The 18,425-nt window shown below is 36.4% G+C and overlaps 1 protein-coding gene across 1 annotated transcript in view; it reads right to left on the bottom strand.

Moving 5' to 3' along the window:
- Nucleotides 1-18,425, bottom strand: part of CNTNAP2 (contactin associated protein 2) — a 2,342,027-nt gene that overhangs the window by 1,308,505 nt on the left and 1,015,097 nt on the right. Inside the window, exons 6-7 of the mRNA XM_042248972.2 lie at nucleotides 6,423-6,626; nucleotides 1,756-1,940 (exon numbers count right to left, since the gene is read on the bottom strand). Of these exons, the coding sequence (XP_042104906.1) occupies nucleotides 1,756-1,940; nucleotides 6,423-6,626 (389 nt within the window). The remainder of the gene's footprint in view (nucleotides 1-1,755; nucleotides 1,941-6,422; nucleotides 6,627-18,425) is intronic.

Raw genomic sequence — 18,425 nt, 5'->3', positions numbered from 1 at the left:
ATAATTGCAGTATCTAAGGAAAGTAATTGAGCAGTAGCTCTACAAAGAGAAGTAAGTTGAGTCTCTCCTGACTCTCTCTTAGTCAATTTAAATTTCTTTCTACGTCTCCCTGACAAATATGTCTCAGGCATTTTAGTCCACAGGTGAGGTTCTCAAACGTGGTATTCTATCTAGAAGGGCTCTGAAGTGTTGATGAAACTGCTGACCATATAGAAGGCATTGTGTGTGCATGAATATTCATGGATTTTACCGCAAACTCAACAGGGACTATGATCCCAAATTTTTAATTCTGCTTTTATGAAAATTGGAATTGTTTTTGCCCAATGCTAATGTTTTAGGATTTCTCACCTCTTCTAGAGTACTTCAAAGTTTATTAATGGAGAATGAATAATTCATCTTTAAATTCTCTCAGATTGTAGGAGATAGGTCACATAAGCCAAGATTAATACTAATTTAGAGAAGATAGGAATTTGGGGAATTTTCACATTCTTTGTCTTTCAACAATTATTTTTACTTTCAAGAGATGTTTTTTGGGGGGTAATTATTCCCTGATAACCTTAAATTTATTTTAATGTCAATAAAAGTCTCTGTATCAAAGTTTATATTGCATATTCCATTCTAAATTTGTTTACAAATATATGTAATGTATTCATATAATAGAAAATTTAGATTAGAAACTATTTAAATATATAAGGAAAATAAAAAATATAGTTGTAAATCCTGACTTTTCATATACTATTTTATGATAAGTACATTTTATGTCCTAAAAGATTTATGGGTGGATATCAATAATATCACTGACTCAATGGACATGAGTTTGAGAAAATTCCAGAAGATGGTGAAGGAGAGGGATGTTGGCATGCTGCAGTACATGGGGTTGCAAAGAGCTGGACGTGACTTAGCAAGTGAACAACAGCAATCAATAGCACACATATATGTGTGTGTGTACATATATACATATATATATGTAATTTCAACAACGGGACCAAGGCACATTGAAATGGCACAGCAAAGTCATAGGGGTGCCTAAGTGATTAACCTGATTTTATAGAACTTTTATTCCTACTTATGATTAACATTTTTGATGGACACTTTAAAGCTGAATTGCTCTTCAAAAAATTCTTCTAAAAAAACTTTATATGCCTCTCAGTGTATTATGAGAATATGTATTTTTACCAGACCAATATGATCACTGATTATTTTTACTCTTTAGTCATTTGGAAGGTAAAAATATGTTTTTATTTATGAACAATCTCTCTAAAATAGTCTGTATTTTTATTTATTTTATGATATTTATATCTGAGAAAATAGAACTTGCCAAAGGAACTATCTATAGTCATGAATTTATAAATGGTTTAATGTAGGATTTCTTATGCAATGTTTTCTAATAAATACTAGGCAATCATGTATATAACACACTGTATATTATCAAGAACAAGCAATTTATAATTACCAATAAAAAGATTATGACAATTTATTCTGGTTTTGTTAAAAGGCTCTGATAACATAATAAATGGTCCTTTTCTTCAAACACATGCTACTTTAGTTCCAAGTTTTAAAAAATATTTCAATAACTCATTAACAATTTAATAAAATGGCCTATATTAATAAATTAGGTTGTGAAGCTATAAGTTTTCTTTGGAGAATAAAATGAAAATGGTAGATGAAGGTATATAATTAATCATAATTCAACAAGACCGCATAAAACTGAAGCAGTCACTCGATGCATGACAATTTACACATCCTCAGGTTTACCTCATAGTCCAAATCCAGGTAGTCGAACTCCCCGTTGGTGCGGAAGTGCTGCGTGCTTCTGTCCAGGGTGAGGTTGATGCTCCGGCCCTGGCGCTCAATGACCACAGAGTGCCAGTGGTGATCGTCCAGCAGGCTTCCTGTCATCACGGACGTGTGTCCGTATATGGGGCCAAGCTGGTTGCTTCCTGAATCGCGTGAATGGAAAAGCAACCAGGTAAGACACCAGAACTCTATGTCATCTCCTGCACCATGGGCAGACACTATTATGCCATCTCTGTCTATTGTAGTTTACATAGGACAACCGGCATGGAATGATACTTAAAAATAGTTGCATGTTCAAACTACGTAACAGCTATTAAAGATGGGAAAATCTCTGTTCCCTTAAAAACCATGAGCTTTATTTTTTTTCAATTACTGAGCCATGAATTCTGCTAAGTTTGGTATATTCCTTATGAAGTCAGTGCCCCGTGGGCTCTGGAGCCAGAGTCCCTGGATTCTATGCTGTTCCATCACTGGCCTTGCTCCATGATCCTGGCCATGGTGACTGCTCTCTGAGCCTCTCTTTGGTCATACGTAAAAAGGGAAAAATTATAGTACCTGCTTTACAAAGTTGCTGTGAGAATTAAATTGATCCGTACAAGCAAAGAATTTATTTCTTGACATACAGTGAATGTTCGTTAAAAGTTACCTATTAATTTTTATTGTTGTTGTTGTTATTATTATTATTGGTCAAGAAAATACAACATGACAAATATTTTCTGATTCCTAAAACCATAATCTTAAGCACAACATAATGTTTAACGTCATGGAAAATTTACTCAAGTTATACTTTAAAATAAAAATCTGCAAAATTACATATGTAGCATTAGTTCAGTTTTGAAATAAGATCTCCATAGCAACAGGACTATAAATAAGAGTGGAAGGTTGTGAGAGTCTGAAATATTTACTAAAGTCATCTCTGGATGCTGTTTACATATTTTATTCCATTTTCTATTTTGTCTAATCAAGCATTGCTTTTTATGGTCAGGCAAAACTAAATGCTATAAAATAGACTATTGCTTTAGAATAAAGAGCATAACAGAAATAAAATAAACACACAATTGACTGAAGAATTATTTCCTTTTTCACACTTGTGATGCTAATACACTTATACCTGACATTTTCTATGGATGCCCTATGTGAATTTTTTTTTCCTTTTGGTGATGAAATCAAATGTTTGCCTGTGACTGTGACTATGACTGTGTACATACATAGGGATGGGAGAGGAAGAAAAGAAAGAATGAGTTTCAGTGAAAGAATGCATTCAGTTTTATTACATTAAATATTTAGACAAGAAGACTAAGCAGCATCTAGCTGTGCCTGTATTAAGGAAATAGCATTAAAACAGAGCGGATATCTGAGTGGATGTGTTTCCATGGCTGTCATAAATTTGTCAATAATACTCTACGTAAACTGCTTTCAATGACATGGTAATTGGTAATGATCTTTTTGTATGAGGCCATATGATCAGTTCTTGTTTCGGAATAGTAACATCACACTCTTACAAGGCCCAGCGGCTTTTAAAGGCTACTCTGTGCGTTTCACTTTAAAAAAAAAAAAAGAGAAAAGTTTGAAAAAATAAATTACTTTAGATATGATCCAATTTTATAAAGAATTAATATGTAAAGCATTAATCACTTATTTCCACCACTAAAAATAGTATGGTCTAGTTCCTCCAGACATTTTTTTAAATTATATAAATATAATCATATAATTCATACACATATAAAATATTGATATAACATTTATAGTTTGCCTACTGTTTTAATTTAATGCCTGTCAATATTCCCCAAACTATTCACAGATATTTTAAACACATACCAATATATTTCTATGTGTTAATCTTTTTTCTTTCAATATTTGTTATTGTAACTAACATCGCAAAGTATACATCCTTGGACAGAAATTCTAGAGCTGTTTCTTATTATTTCTTTAAGATTACTGAATCAAAATATATAGAAAATTAAAATATCTGAAGATATATTATTAAATTGTTTTCTTGAAATATTTTTAGGACAAAGAATCCTTTTTATTGCATAACACACTGATAAAGATTTTATCATTTTTAAAATTTATTTACTTGCTTGAAAAAATTGGAATCATTACTTTATTGTATATTTCTTTCATAGTTAGCTTGATTGAGCATTTGGTGTTTATAGACTATTTATAAGTTTTCTTCAATGAGTTTTCCTTACATTTTTGCTAATATTTTCTCCTAAAGTCTTAGTACAATTATAGAGTGGAATGAATTTTCATTCAAGAATGACATTAAACTTCTCTATTTGAATTTTCCCAGGTTTTGGCATGCATTTTTTTTATAATTTTAATATAAAAAATTAAATATCTTTGTATAATTTTAAAATCAGCTTTACTAGATAGTTTTCTTGTTATGGAAACCATTTTTTCTATCAGATAAGATTTTGGATGTGGAAAGTTTTATAGTGAAGAATAATCTTTGTAGACACTATATTAAGTATTCTAAACTGAAAAGAACTAACTGAAGTTGTATTTTTTTAGTATACTACTGATTTTCAAAGTAATAAAAGCAATATATGGGAAACAAGCCATATTTAAGGAAGTTAGAGCCATGATAAGAAAGTCGAGTAGGCAGGATCTCTTTGTGTTCTAATTTTCAATTTTATAGCTTTCCATTGGGATGCATTTAACATGCAAATTTTAGTTATTGATATAATTTAGACTACAAAATCTTTATAGAATCCTAAAATCACTAAACATAAAAATATGGAATATATGATGCCCCTCAAACAACTCTTGAACAAATTCTGAAAATTTTAGGCCAGCAAGATGAGGATAGATATATATTGATTTGCATAAATTGTAATTATGATTGTCAGTATCTGTCTTGTGGACCTTCCCTTTAGTTATAAGTAAATCTTAACTACATTATCAAAATACAAACATGTATTAGGCTTGTCCACTTAGAAACAACAAAAGCCCAAAACAGAATAGTAACTCCTTCTTTGAGTTTCATCTCATTCTCTAATCAGCATATTATTTCTCTGATTCCTTCATTTCTAGTTGATTATACTTAAAATAATCATTTGCACCCTTTTCGTCTTTTCTTAACTGATGACAATAAAACTACTATTCTTTCTATTTTAATGAGAGTAGATCAACAGTAACTACTATGTTGCCAGTGACCTCACTTTTCTGTTTTAAGTGACATTTTAGGTGACTGCGACACAGCAGACCACAGAGGACAGCCCCTTCTCCTTCCCTGGTCTCTGTGATGTCGTATAGTCACATTTCCTCCTATTCACTCTCTTTCCCTCAGGCTTCACGTAGCACTTTCTCCTGGCAACATGGAACTCCCTAATAGCATCTCAACTTTGACGACTATCAGGCAGCTAAAAGCACCATGTTCCAACAGATCTCTGCTGCTGCTGCTGCTGCTGCTAAGACGCATCAGTCGTGTCCGACTCTGTGCGACCCCATAGACGGCAGCCCAGCAGGCTCCTCCGTCCCTGAGATTCTCCAGGCAAGAACATTTCCTTCTTCAATGCACGAAAGTGAAGTCGCTCAGTCGTGCCCGACTCTTAGCGACCCCATGGACTGCAGCCCACCAGGCTCCTCTGTCCATGGGATTTTCCAGGCAAGAGTACTGGAGTGGGGTGCCATCGCCTTCTCCAACAGATCTCTAGACTTTCTCCATTGGAAGGAATTAGTACTCCTCCGTTAGAAGAAACTGAACAGAAAATAAGGCTTTCTATATTTCTAAAAATGGTACAAATGTCTATTTGGAACTCAAGCCATACCCTAGGGTTATTCTTTATATGTTCCCTTTCTTTTTTACTCCATACTCAATTAATTACAACCATACTAACGTTACAACCAAAACCATCTCCCCGGTGAATCTATTTTTCTACATCTCCCCTGAAAGCCACCTTCTGCAAGCAGTGGTCATCTCAGCTACACCAGACAGAAGTCCAGCTGTGACTCTCATGTTCATGCAAGCATTTTCTCTTACAGGAATCTCAGTACATTTCTAAAAATAAGATCATGAGACCATATAGTTTAAAGTTTACCAACAGCTTCCCATTCTTAAAATAACATCTAATTTCATCTTCTATCCTATCAATACCCATACTAGCCTCCTCATCTTGTTCCTTGGGCAGATCGGGTCTTAGTCTCATGATTCTTTCTCAACTGCTTTGTCCCAGATATTTTCAGGGCTTGTTTTTGTCATCACTGAAACCTCATCATGAATATCTTCTTGGAGAGGACTTTCCTCACTACATATTCTAATATTTACCCCCTTGCCTACACAGTATCCTTTATCATATCAAGCTTGTTTAATTGATTTCATACTACTCATCAGTATTTGAGGCCATTTCTTCTGATTTAGTTGTTTTAAAATTATAGATAATACAGTGTCCAGCTCTATGCCAAATGCTAGTATTGTAACTGCATAAAACAGGTGTTGAATACATACTTACAAATGAGTATGTATATAAATATATATCAAGCACTATGAATTAAAAATGAATTGACAACAACATAATGTGAACTCTTTTTATAATTTACATTTTAAGGATCAAAGACCATTAGCATTTAACTAACAGGGATACCAATAAATGGAAGGAATGGTGCCAAAAGTCAGAACATACCTAGGTTTAAACTGAAGACCAGCTTGGCTTTTTTGAGTTCCAAAGTAATATAATCCCCTTGCTGTCCTTCCCCGTGTAAGATTACCCCTTCACTTTCAGAAGTTTTGAATTTCAAGGCAATGACATCCTTCAGTGTTTTCATCTTCTTGTTTCTGAATCTATATGGTAACACAACATGGCCATCGAAGTTGATAACATCAGCCCCTAAAAGAAGAAATAAATAACATTTTAGTTTTGTTATTGTATGTTGACCTTCAGTGTGAAGCATATCTTTTTCCAATGGATGTCAGCACTGAATAAATGACAAAAAAGGGTTTTGTTTCTTTTTTTCTTGAAACTCATTAGTCCTGGGTTCTCCTTCTCTTTCTATTTTTGTTTTATTCTGTGCCTTGAAATGGATTTTATGGAAAGGACTTGTACAGAATGATGATAGAATTAACAATTTAAAACTCTTTCTTCAACTGTCATACTAATAACATAAGTTCCATCAATGCTTCAAAATTTTGACTTAGAAATTTGGAGTTTACCTGAAAAGTAAAAATGTTAATCCCTGAGATATTATGAGACTTTAATATCTTCCTTCTTAAACGAGGCTAAGTGTTCATGATTTTAAATACAGATTTTGCTAACAAATTTTCTTTTCTATTACATAATAATAAAGGATCTTAGAAGGCAGAGTTTGTGGTATACTAATTTTCTAATATTTTTTTATATTATACTACATTTTCAGTAAACTTTATGGTAGTACCTAGAGTTTATAGTGAATTGAACTTTAACTTGCTTTATCCCTGCTCTTAGGATGGCTGTTTCAAATTCCTTATTAACCCCTTGCCTTTCCAATTGAGAAGTGTGTTGCCCATGTTCTTAACTACTCTGAAAAGAGACAGTCTCACCCATATATGATTAGAAGAACACAAATCTAATCTATGCTGTGAGTAGCTGTAGTTTGATCTTAAGGAGTTTCACTGAAAACATGAAATTATATAAACTTTTACAAGGTATGAACAACTTTTTCCCACACTCAGAAACAGACAGTGGGCAACAGCATAGTAACTGTTTCGTATTCACACCAGAAATAGGAAATGAAAGGATCTTATCTATTACGCACTGTTGCTTCGTGGGTTGCCAACACACAGAATGGGTCAGTGATGAACTGCAATAATCCAGATCAAATTTTAAGTACAAATAGAATCTTAGTCACCCTAATCAGACCTTTTTCAATAAAAATACTTTTAGCTTTTAAAGTTGTACAAAACCGAGCCACATTGGCTCTAAAAATGACGATGGTGTGTGTGTTCAGTTGTGTCCAGCTCTTTCTGACAACATGGACAGTAGCCCGGCAGGCTCCTCTTGCCCTTTCCAGGTAAGAAGCTGGTGGAGCAGGTTGCCCTTTCTGCCTCCAGTGGATCTTCCCAACCCAGGGATCGAATCCGTGTCTCTTGGTCAAACCTAGTCACACTGGAAACCTAATCACATTCGATAGCTCTAATTATCTCGGGATTATAAGCCAGGATGAAGCCTGCTTCTAGTTTGGGGCAAGATTGTGCCAGAGAACCCAGAGAGAGAGAGAGACACTGGAGAAAAACTAACAGCAAGTTGAAAACCTGATGTAAATATCTTATCACATTTCCTAGATCTCTTGTTAGCTTCAATCAGCCTGGGGGCTATTCTGGATCCGGGTAACAGTAACAATAGCCAGCTACATCATGGTGGTGAAGCTGCAGAGCTGCCAGAGGTTATATTCACTCTTCTTCCTGTGCAGTATTTGCCAGCATAAGTTTTGCTCTTAACTAATGCCATAAAGTGAATTGTTACAAATCCACTTATTTCAAATATTGCTTAAAAGTATCTCTAAGTTTTCCCTTCAAATCAATAGACTTTGAATATTTTAAAAACACGATATATCTTGTTAGCAAAAACATTTCTGATTTTAAGTGACAGTTCAGAGAATCATTGCATTCTAAAAAGTTCACAAGGAAAAACATAACTTGGAACTTTGTTTTAATTCTCACAGTCAATTATTTACTATAAGACTTTATACAGTCATAAAAAGACTTTCTTAATCAACGGAATTCTGTTCTGAGACTGTGAATCACAGAGGTTTATTTTACTATGGAGGAAGAAAAGCAGACATTAAATTTTGGCTTCTGCTAACACTGCAAAGCCAATTAGATTTTAGCTTAATCATCTATACTGTCACAGCTGAATTCCAATTGCACTATCTTTATCATCTGTGATGAGAGATAAAACAGAGAAAAAGTGGAATCTGATTATCAGATCCCAGGTTGAATTTATAATCCAGCAGTTGGCAGGAATGACTTTTTGTCTTGCAAAGTGCATAAACAAAAAAGTCAGAAGGAGGGAGTAAATTCTGAATCCCAGAAAGTAATTCTGCAGTCAGCTTCATATCAGTGACAGTTGAATAACAGACATGTCATCATTTTATATACCTCCAATATATATTAATTGACAACAAACATTCCCCATTCATCTCTTAGGAAGTAAATGTTCCCAGAGCTTAGACAGAGGAAGGAATTCACCCCTCCTATGTTTTCTCCTAACTCAAAATCTACATTCAGTTTTGGGCACAGAAAAGTGATTTATACAAATGTTGATGCCGTTCTTCCTTAGTTTTATGCAAATGAAAAAAGTGACAGGAAGGACGAGCATGTTTTTTTCTTCAGACAGTCCTAGGATATTAACAAAACCATGAAGAAATGTTATTCATGAGGATCAAATCTCATCTTACAGGTGGTCATGGTCAGCTGAAAAACATATAGTACTCTCTGAGCCAGGTCTCTCACCTTCCCATATCCAAGCTGTGCTTCCAGGAATGGGTTAAAAGCTTGCACAAGGTTAGCCTGTGGATGTGAACTCAGAGTTTGAAACTACAAATTCCCAGAAGTAATCTATGGTATATAATTTATACATAAACGTACACCATCCACTTTTAAGAGACTCTGAGATGTTGTAAAAATTTATCAGAGATTAGTTCTTTTCCCTACAATACACATCACAATTTCATCTGACATCTAATAATATGTTGTGCTTATTCTGGGACAAGCCACATTTTTCCCCCTATTACCCTGATTGCTTCTCACTCCTTAGAATAAAGTTTTCTCTGCAGTGATTAAACGTGTGGTGGAGCTGTTTAAGTAATCTGAACTACAATATGGCTAGTCAAAAAGTGAATGCAAAATCAGAGTGCGTCCATGATTTAGTTTCTAACAATAACTCAGAGAGGTTGGAGTGTGTCCAATTCATCAAACCATCATAGTAGAGAAAGCTTTGTCTTTGTTTTTTTTATTTTTTTATTTTTTTATTTCATTGTTACTTACCCTTCAGTTTCTCTGAGTTTGTACACACTCAGATGAGATATTTTGGAAAAGTGTTTTTCATCTAAAGATTTTACAGTTTTAAAAAGCGCCCTTGCTAATTTTTACTGCAAATGTAATATATGTTTATTGTTAAAAAAGAAATTAAACAACATTCTTAAACAATAAGAAATTAAACAATACATTTTTACAGGATGTAGAAAGGTAATCCCCAAAACAAGGGATCAGCAGTGTTAACTGGATAACAGGTTGGTGCATCTTTCTAGATTTTCTCTCTCTCTCTCTCTCTCTCTCTCTAATGTATGGAATGATCTATATATTATTCCATATACATGAGTATGTGTGTGTATTTAGAGAGACAGTGGGGAAGGGAAAGAGCAAGGAGAATGTAGTTTCATTTAATTATGGTTCAAAATGTGTTTCTGGCAATGTATTTATAATGTGGAAACCTGAACGTTTTAGTAAATTAATATATTGTAATGATCTTCATGCAGCAAGGTACTTACAATAAAGTAAGAATGTATATAATTTGAAATATAATTTATTCTATTTATTTGAAAATATTAAACTATATTTGTACACAGCACCACAAAGTAAATAAATACATATTTAGGAAATACCTCTGTTTTCCTGTTTTCTCTTAAATATTTCCTTATAGAAAACTTATAATAGGAAGGCTTAAATAAGAAAAATAAAGGGACGATTCTATTTTCATGAAATAACCACTTACATTTCTGATTACTTTAATTTGTATATACGCACTTTGGACAAGGAAATGGCAACCAACTCCAGTATTCTTGCCTGGAAAATCCCATGGACAGAGGAGCTTGGTGGGTAACAGTTGGATACACAGAAGGACCATAGTCTATATAGTTTTGTTACTGAACACTGTGTTGTTGTTTTTTTTAAAATCTCATTGTTTTCCTCCAAATCAGGATTTTAATTAGCTAAAAATATATGATCATTTGGATGTCTGATTTCTTCAATGAGAATCTGCTTTACAGTTTCCTTTTTAACACACTTTTTATTTTAGAATAATTTTTGATTTAAAGAAAAGTTGCAAAGATACAATGGTGAGTTCCTACACACTCTCCACCCAACTTTCTCTAACATTAACATTTTATATAGCTGAGTACATTTGTGAAGTCTAAGACATCACTTGGTTGTTGTGATTTAGTCACTAAGTCATATCTGACACTTTTGTGACTCCATGGACTGCAGCCTACCAGGCTCCTCTGTTCATGAGATTTCCCAGGCAAGAATACTGGAGTGGGTTGCCATTTCCTTCTCTAGGGGATCTTCCTGACCCAGGGATCAAACTCACATTTCCTGCATCACAGGCGGATTCTTTATGACTCAGTCACTAGAAAAGCCCCAAGACATAAGTTAGGTATTTCATTGTTCACTGAAATATGCACTATATTTGGATTTCACCAGTTGTCACAAATTTGTTTGCTTGCTTTTCCTATTCCAAAAGCCAGTCCAGGATCTCACATTTCATTTTTGTTATCATCAAAAGTAGTGTTTGACTCTTTGCAACTCCATGGACTACAGCACACCAGGCTTTCCTGTCCTTCCTATCTCCTGGAGTTTGCTCAAACTCATGTCCATTGAGTTGGTGATGCCATCCAACCAACTCATCCTCTGCTGCCCCCTTCTCCTAATGCCTTCAATCTTTCCCAGCATCAGGGTCTTTTCCAATGAGTTGTCTCTTCACATCAGGTAGCCAACATATTGGAGCTTCAGCTTCAGCATCAGTCCTTCCAGTGAATATTCAGGGTCGCTGTCCTTTTGGGTTAACTGGTTTGACCTCCTTGCTGTCCAAGGGACTCAAGAATCTTCTCAGCACCACAATTTGAGAACATCAGTTCTTTGGTACTCATCCTTCTTTACGGTCCAGCTCTCACATTACTTAGTTTCCAGAAACTCCTCAATCTGGGAAGGTTCCTCAGTTGTTCTTTGTCTTTCACAACTTTGACACTTTAGAAGAGTACTGATCAAGTTATATTTTGTAGAATCCTTCTCAGTCAGGGGTGGTCTGCAGTTTTCTTAGGACAAGATTGGTATTGTTTGGGGAAAAAAGCCCAGAGTTGGTGTGTCTTCACCACTCCCCTATCTGGCGAGGCGCAATGGCAACAGGACTTTCCAGAAGTGATATTGATCAAGGTGATGTCTCCCATGCCTCTTCACTGTAAAGTGACTATTTTCCCCTTTCCATACTTCATTCTGTGGAAGCAAATCACCAAGTCCAGCCTACGTTTCAGGTGAGGAGAATTAAGTTCCACCTCGTGGAGCAGGGAGTTTATCTACATATATTACTTAAAATTCTTCTGTAAGGAAGATTTCTTATATTTATTCATTCATTCCAACACTTTGGCCACCTGATGTAAAGAGCCATCTCACCAGGAAAGACCCTGATGCTGGGAAAAATTCAGGGCAAGAGGAGAAGAGGTTGACAGAGGATGAGATGGTTGGATGGCATCACCGACTCAACGGAAACGAGTTTAAGCAAACTCCAGGAGATAGTGAAGGACAGGGAAGCCTGGTATGCTGCAGTCCTTGGGGTCAGAAAAAGTCAGACATGACTTTTTAGTGATTGACAAAAATAATTCATTCATTCAAACATGTATTTATATAATTATGGGACTGTGAGTGTTTATATCTTCTTTTACTTTAATTCAATACTTGCTCAAATGGTCCCATATTTTTAGCCATTGGAAACTCTTTGAGGTTGGCTCCTTTGTCCGTGTATCAGGATTAGCCCCTGCGGCTCTCTCCTGCCCTTTCCCCTCCTTCTCTTCTTCTTACGCCGCAGCCCCCTCCCTCCCCCTTCTCTTCCCCTCCCCACCTCTTTCTCCTCCTCTTCCTCCTCCTCAGCCTCTTGCTTTCTCCTTTCTCTCCTCTCTTTCGGCCACTATATGATGCCCTAAGCTCATCTTGCATTTTCTTCTGCCCCAGACCTACAATCAGCCATTTTCCCAAGGAACCGCCATTTCTTTCACTGCCGAAAGGCTCTGAGAAGCTTGCAGGTATTTCTTTTTTTACTTTATACACGATACAATTTCTACAAATAAATATAGTTGTCATCATCTATATGATCTATTCTTCCACAAAACAAATAAAATTATTCAATGAAAGAAAAAACTCGTAAACCATTACCTAGTTATCTATTTCATAAAGATTTGCAATGATTTTGAAGCTTTTTTCATGTTAATCAAATGTTTTGCATAAACAGCGATTTTTAAAGGGCATAATAATAATTGCTAATATGTATTTAAGTGATTACTGATTACTACTTAAATATGTTGAAGTGTTTGTTAATATTTATTTATGTGCTAATGCATAGGGCTTAATATTTTAAAGTAATTTTTGTTTCATTACCATAAAATTAATATGTACTTACTGTAAAAATTTATGTCATATAAAATACAAAAATAGGTCAATTTAAATTTGTTACAATCACACCACATAGATAGCAAAATACTTTTTGTACATTTAAGTTATCTCTGGTTTTCTACAAATCCAAACATTTCTATAATGAACATTCTTGCAGTGAGATTCCTGAGCACTGGAATAATTATTTCCTTACTTTCAATTTCCAAAATGCTTAATTAAAGCACTTTAACTGCTTAAAGATATCAGTAGAGATGCATGTTAATGAGTTACTATGAAATCTAACATTATGTAATGTACATAAATAAATACCCAAGTCACATTCAAGAGTTTGAAATACATCTCTGAAACTAACGTTGAAAACACTAGAAGGTGGAATTTGCTTAGTTTTGCCAGCTTTTAGATAGATGCAAATCTACATATTCTTTTAAAAATCAGTAGTCAATATTCTAGATAGGTTGACCTTTCTTTGCAAAATACCACATCATCATCTTCATCTCTATATTTACTCGCCACCCTTCTTCTTCATAGCATTTATTTCTACCTAACATTATTTGGGAAAGCTCAATTCTGGGAAAAGATACTGATGCTGGGAAAGATTTAAGTGTAGGAGGAGAATGGTGGTAACAGAGGATGAGATGGTTGGGCAGCATCACCAACTCAATGGACATGAGTTTGAGCAAACTCTGGGAGACAGTGAAGGACAGGGAAGCCTGGGCATGCTGTAGTCCATGGGGTTGCAAAGAATCAGATATGACTTGGCAACTGAATAACAACAAAAAAAGCTCAGTACTTAGAACAGTGCCTTAGTCTATATTCACTAAGTATTTGTTGAATGATTGCATACTGCCATTTATATTCAGTGCATTAAAGTATAATAAACACTATTATTTTAAACATTTTCTTTAACAATTTGAATCATAAGAATGGAAGAAATTTCAAGAATCACTCTGATTCACTGTGGTGCCACAGCTACTAATATAGCCAAGGTTTTTACTGTTAGAGAAAAAAATGGTGATTTTATGCTACATTTTTTGTGGTGAAGGGAAAAAATTCATGCCATTATTTTTGACTTGGTGTTATCTAATTGATAGACATTAACTGGGATAGAACCTTGTCCATCTCATCACATATGCAGACTGTTTCTACTTGATTAATCTCCTTCTTCTAACCTGCTGCCCTTTTCATTCAATATATCTGTGGTTTAAATATAAATAAATAGTTAATAGATTCCAAAAGGTCAATAACAGCTAATTTAGAGTAACAGGAGCAAACAAGCCTTCTTCAAATCCTTTGGAAAATAATTTAGAGATAGACTTCAAAAAAAATCACTTCTACTTGGGGAAAAATAAAACAAAATAAAAACCATAAAGGCTCTTTCAGGAAGGTCAGCATCTCACATTTTGTGCAATATTTCTCTTTAAAATGTGTTGCTTTGCCCTTAAGTGCTTGATAGCTCATGACAGAGCAACAACAATCACATCAGAGGTGTCTGATATCATTTATCCATAGCATTTGGACTCTGATAGCCACATGGCCTTTCCACAGGCATGTCTAACCCTACTTGCTCAACACGTAATTCTTCCTCCAGGCCTTATATCCATTATACAGTCACTCAAGACAGAGCTCTGGGCCTTTCTTTAGCTCCTCCCTGTCTTGGGGACCTACATTCTGTTAGTTCCTAATCTAATGAAATTTAGCACATCCGTGTTTTTCAAACACATGGCTGACTTTTTATATGCACCGCCACCAGGTTCCCACCACCTCACACACAGTCCCTTGCATTAACCTCGTGAGTGAGCAACTCCCACCCTCCAGTTTTATTACCCTTCACTCTAGTCCCCATACAGAAGCCAAAAAGATCTTCTGAAATGAACTCTTCTACTGGAAACCTCTTCAGTGTGGCCTGCAAGACCCTCAGGGATAGAGCTGCGTTCCCGACACTGTTCTATTTTAGCACCACCTTTCTCCTCGTAAACCTCCTGGATCCTTTGCTAATTTCACCTCATTTAATTTTCCTTTCCTCATGCTAACTTCACTTCCTTCAGTGAAGAGCTATTAAAAAAAAAAAAAACTAAGTTTATGCTTATTATTGTTTAAGCATCTTCTAAGCTTCAGATAAAGATTACCTACTTGACAAATTCCCTTGTGTCAACAGCCCTCATCTACAGAGGTTTCCCAGGTGGCTCAGTGGTAAAGAACCTGCCTGCCAATGCAGGAGATGCAGATTTCATCCCTGAGTCAGGAAGATCCCTTAGAGTGGGAAACAGCAACCCACACCAATATTCTCAGCTGGAAAATCCCACAGACAGAGGAGCCTCGTGGACTACGGTCCATGGGGTCACAATGAGTCAGACATGACTAAACACACACACATCACCCTTAGATATTTTATCATACCACTTCTCATACTGAAATGATCTCTTTATGGATCTGATTTCCTCTGTGGACTTTAAGCTTTTCTAAGGTACAGCCTCTGGATGGATTCTTCTACTTTGTATTTCTTAACACAAGAAACACTTCTCACTTTTTATTTTTTTAAACTTATTTACTGTTTGGCTACACCACAGGGAATGTGGGATCTTAGTTCCCTGACCAGGGGTCAAATCCATGACCCCTGCAGTGGTAGCACATCTTGTCTAAACCACTGAACTGCCAGGGAAATCCCGATAAACACTTAAATTATTTAAACATGATTGATATTTGAGACAACACACAAAAGTGGAATTCCTCTGTTCCCACCTTCCTTCAAAGCCATACCTGGTGCAATGCAATCTGTTCTCTGAGAGTACGGACTCATATATGATTTAATGATAGGCACTCATGTCAATACCATAATTGCATATTTCTGATATAAATAAATAATTTAAAACATAAAATGCTTCCATTACACTCATTCTGGAATTATTTTCAATAAGTCAGCAATTAAAACATTTGACTATAGCATGAGTTTAAATACTATATATATATTTGCCTTTAAACTGAATGCATTTAAGAGAAATGGTCATTTACACACATAGAGGACATCAGAAAATCAGAGTGATCCACTTTAGGACAGGGTCACAGTTCTGATATATCTAATAATACAGAGGTAATAAGTGATTTCAGCATTAAACATTAGCATAAAATCTATTTGTAATAAATCCATATTGAAGCTATTCCTATTTATTTTTATAAATCGAAAAGTCAAACCAATTAGACCCATCTTCTCTGTGATAATATCGCTGTTTACTGAAAAGAGCTCTACAGTTTTTACCATACACAATCTATTTTTCTGCTAAGGAAAATACTGTCTAGAGGATGGCGCCACCGACTCAATGGACGTGAGTCTGAGTGATCACTGGGAGTTGGTGATGGACAGAGAGGCCTGGTGTACTGCGGTTCATGGGGTCGCAAAGAGTCAGACACGACTGAGCGACTGAACTGAACTGACTGATGAGTACTAAATACATCTTCCACTAATGAAGAAAGGAATCAGACATCAAGAAATCCCCCAGAACGTTTCTTAATAAGAATTAGTCTCAACATTTATCTCAGATTTTTTAAAATCATTGCTCAGTTAAACTTATTTCTTCTAGTTCCAGGAAAATACTATTGTCAGTGTTGGATCCAAATTTCATTCCTAAATTGGCTAAGGGATGGTAAGTTGATTTAGCAATGTGTTTTGAAGCACTGTTTTCCTGGTAATTTACACAATGCTTAGGAAAAGATAGACAATCCACATAAATACAAGGGGAATGGTGAAAGAGGTGTCAGAACCTGGAAATTTTTCAGAGCTACCAGGGCTAGCATCCACTTTCCCCTCAGCATCAACCATGTCTTCCATTTGCTGGAGCTTCCCTGGTGGCTCACACAGTAAAGCATCTGCCTACCATGCGGGAGACCAGGGTTCAATCCCTGGGTCAGGAAGGTCTCCTGGAGAAGAAAATGGCAACCCATTCCAGTACTCTTGCCTGGAAAATCCCACAGATGGAGGAACCTTGTAGGCTACACTCCATGGGGTCACAAAGAGTCAGACACGACTGAGCGACTTCACTCACTCACTTCCGTTTTCTGTATGTTGATGTGTTGACATGCGGGGCCTTGCTGATGACTCCCAGAGTGAGCAACTTTGTAAGGAGGTTCTCCAAATACAGACGGACCAGTCAAGAGTCCACAGCCTAGCTATCTCCTCTCTCTGGCTCTCAGCCTCCAGGCCACTATCCACCTGCCCTAATCCCTCAAAGGTCAGGAACCAAACAACCACGGACAGGCCCCCTGTCCCAGAGCCTCTGAAATTATTCAAACTAGCCAATCCTTAACCAGCTTACTTGGCCTCACCCATTCCTTCCTGTGGAAACCACAGTGAAGGCTTTTTCCCATTCTCCCCCCTTCCTCTCTACCCTTCCCATCCCCCCCAAGGGTAGACCTGCCCTCTCCTCCTCAGAACTTAGTAATAAAACTACCTTTTCAGCGACAGTTGTTTCCTGATATGTTGGCCTTACTATACCTTAAATTTCCTATTAATATACCATATTTCTGGTCCAATCACCTCATGGGAAATAGATGGGAAAACAGTGGAAATAGTGTCAGACTTTATTTTGGGGGGCTCCAAAATCACTGCAGATGGTGACTGCAGCCATGAAATTAAAAGACGCTTACTCCTTGGAAGAAAAGTTATGACCAACCTAGATAGCATATTCAAAAGCAGAGACATGACTTTACCGACTAAGGTCCATCTAGTCAAGGCTATGGTTTTTCCTGTGGTCATGTATGGATGTGAGAGTTGGACTATGAAGAAGGCTGAGCGCCAAAGTATTGATGCTTTTGAACTGTGGTGTTGGAGAAGACTCTTGAGAGTCCCTTGGACTGCAAGGAGATCCAACCAGTCCATTCTGAAGGAGATCAGCCCTGGGATTTCTTTGGAAGGAATGATGCTGAAGCTGAAGCTCCAGTACTTTGGCCACCTCATGCGAAGAGTTGACTGATTGGAAAAGACTCTGATGCTGGGAGGGATTGGGGGCAGGAGGAGAAGGGGACAACTGAGGATGAGATGGCTGGATGGCATCACTGACTCAATGGACGTGAGTCTGAGTGAACTCTGGGAGTTGGTGATGTACAGGGAGGCCTGGCGTGCTGCGATTCATGGGGTCGCAAAGAGTCGGACACGACTGAGTGACTGAACTGAACTGAACTGAACTGAATACCATATTTCAAGATACCCCTGTTGGCCTTGAAATAAAAGAAAGCCAAACTCACTCAGTCTTGTCTGACTCTGTGACCCCAGAGACTTATA

This window comes from Ovis aries, chromosome 4, assembly GCF_016772045.2.
Source record: "Ovis aries strain OAR_USU_Benz2616 breed Rambouillet chromosome 4, ARS-UI_Ramb_v3.0, whole genome shotgun sequence".
Taxonomy (NCBI): Eukaryota; Metazoa; Chordata; class Mammalia; order Artiodactyla; family Bovidae; genus Ovis; species Ovis aries.
This window is presented reverse-complemented; position numbering and strand designations above follow the sequence as displayed.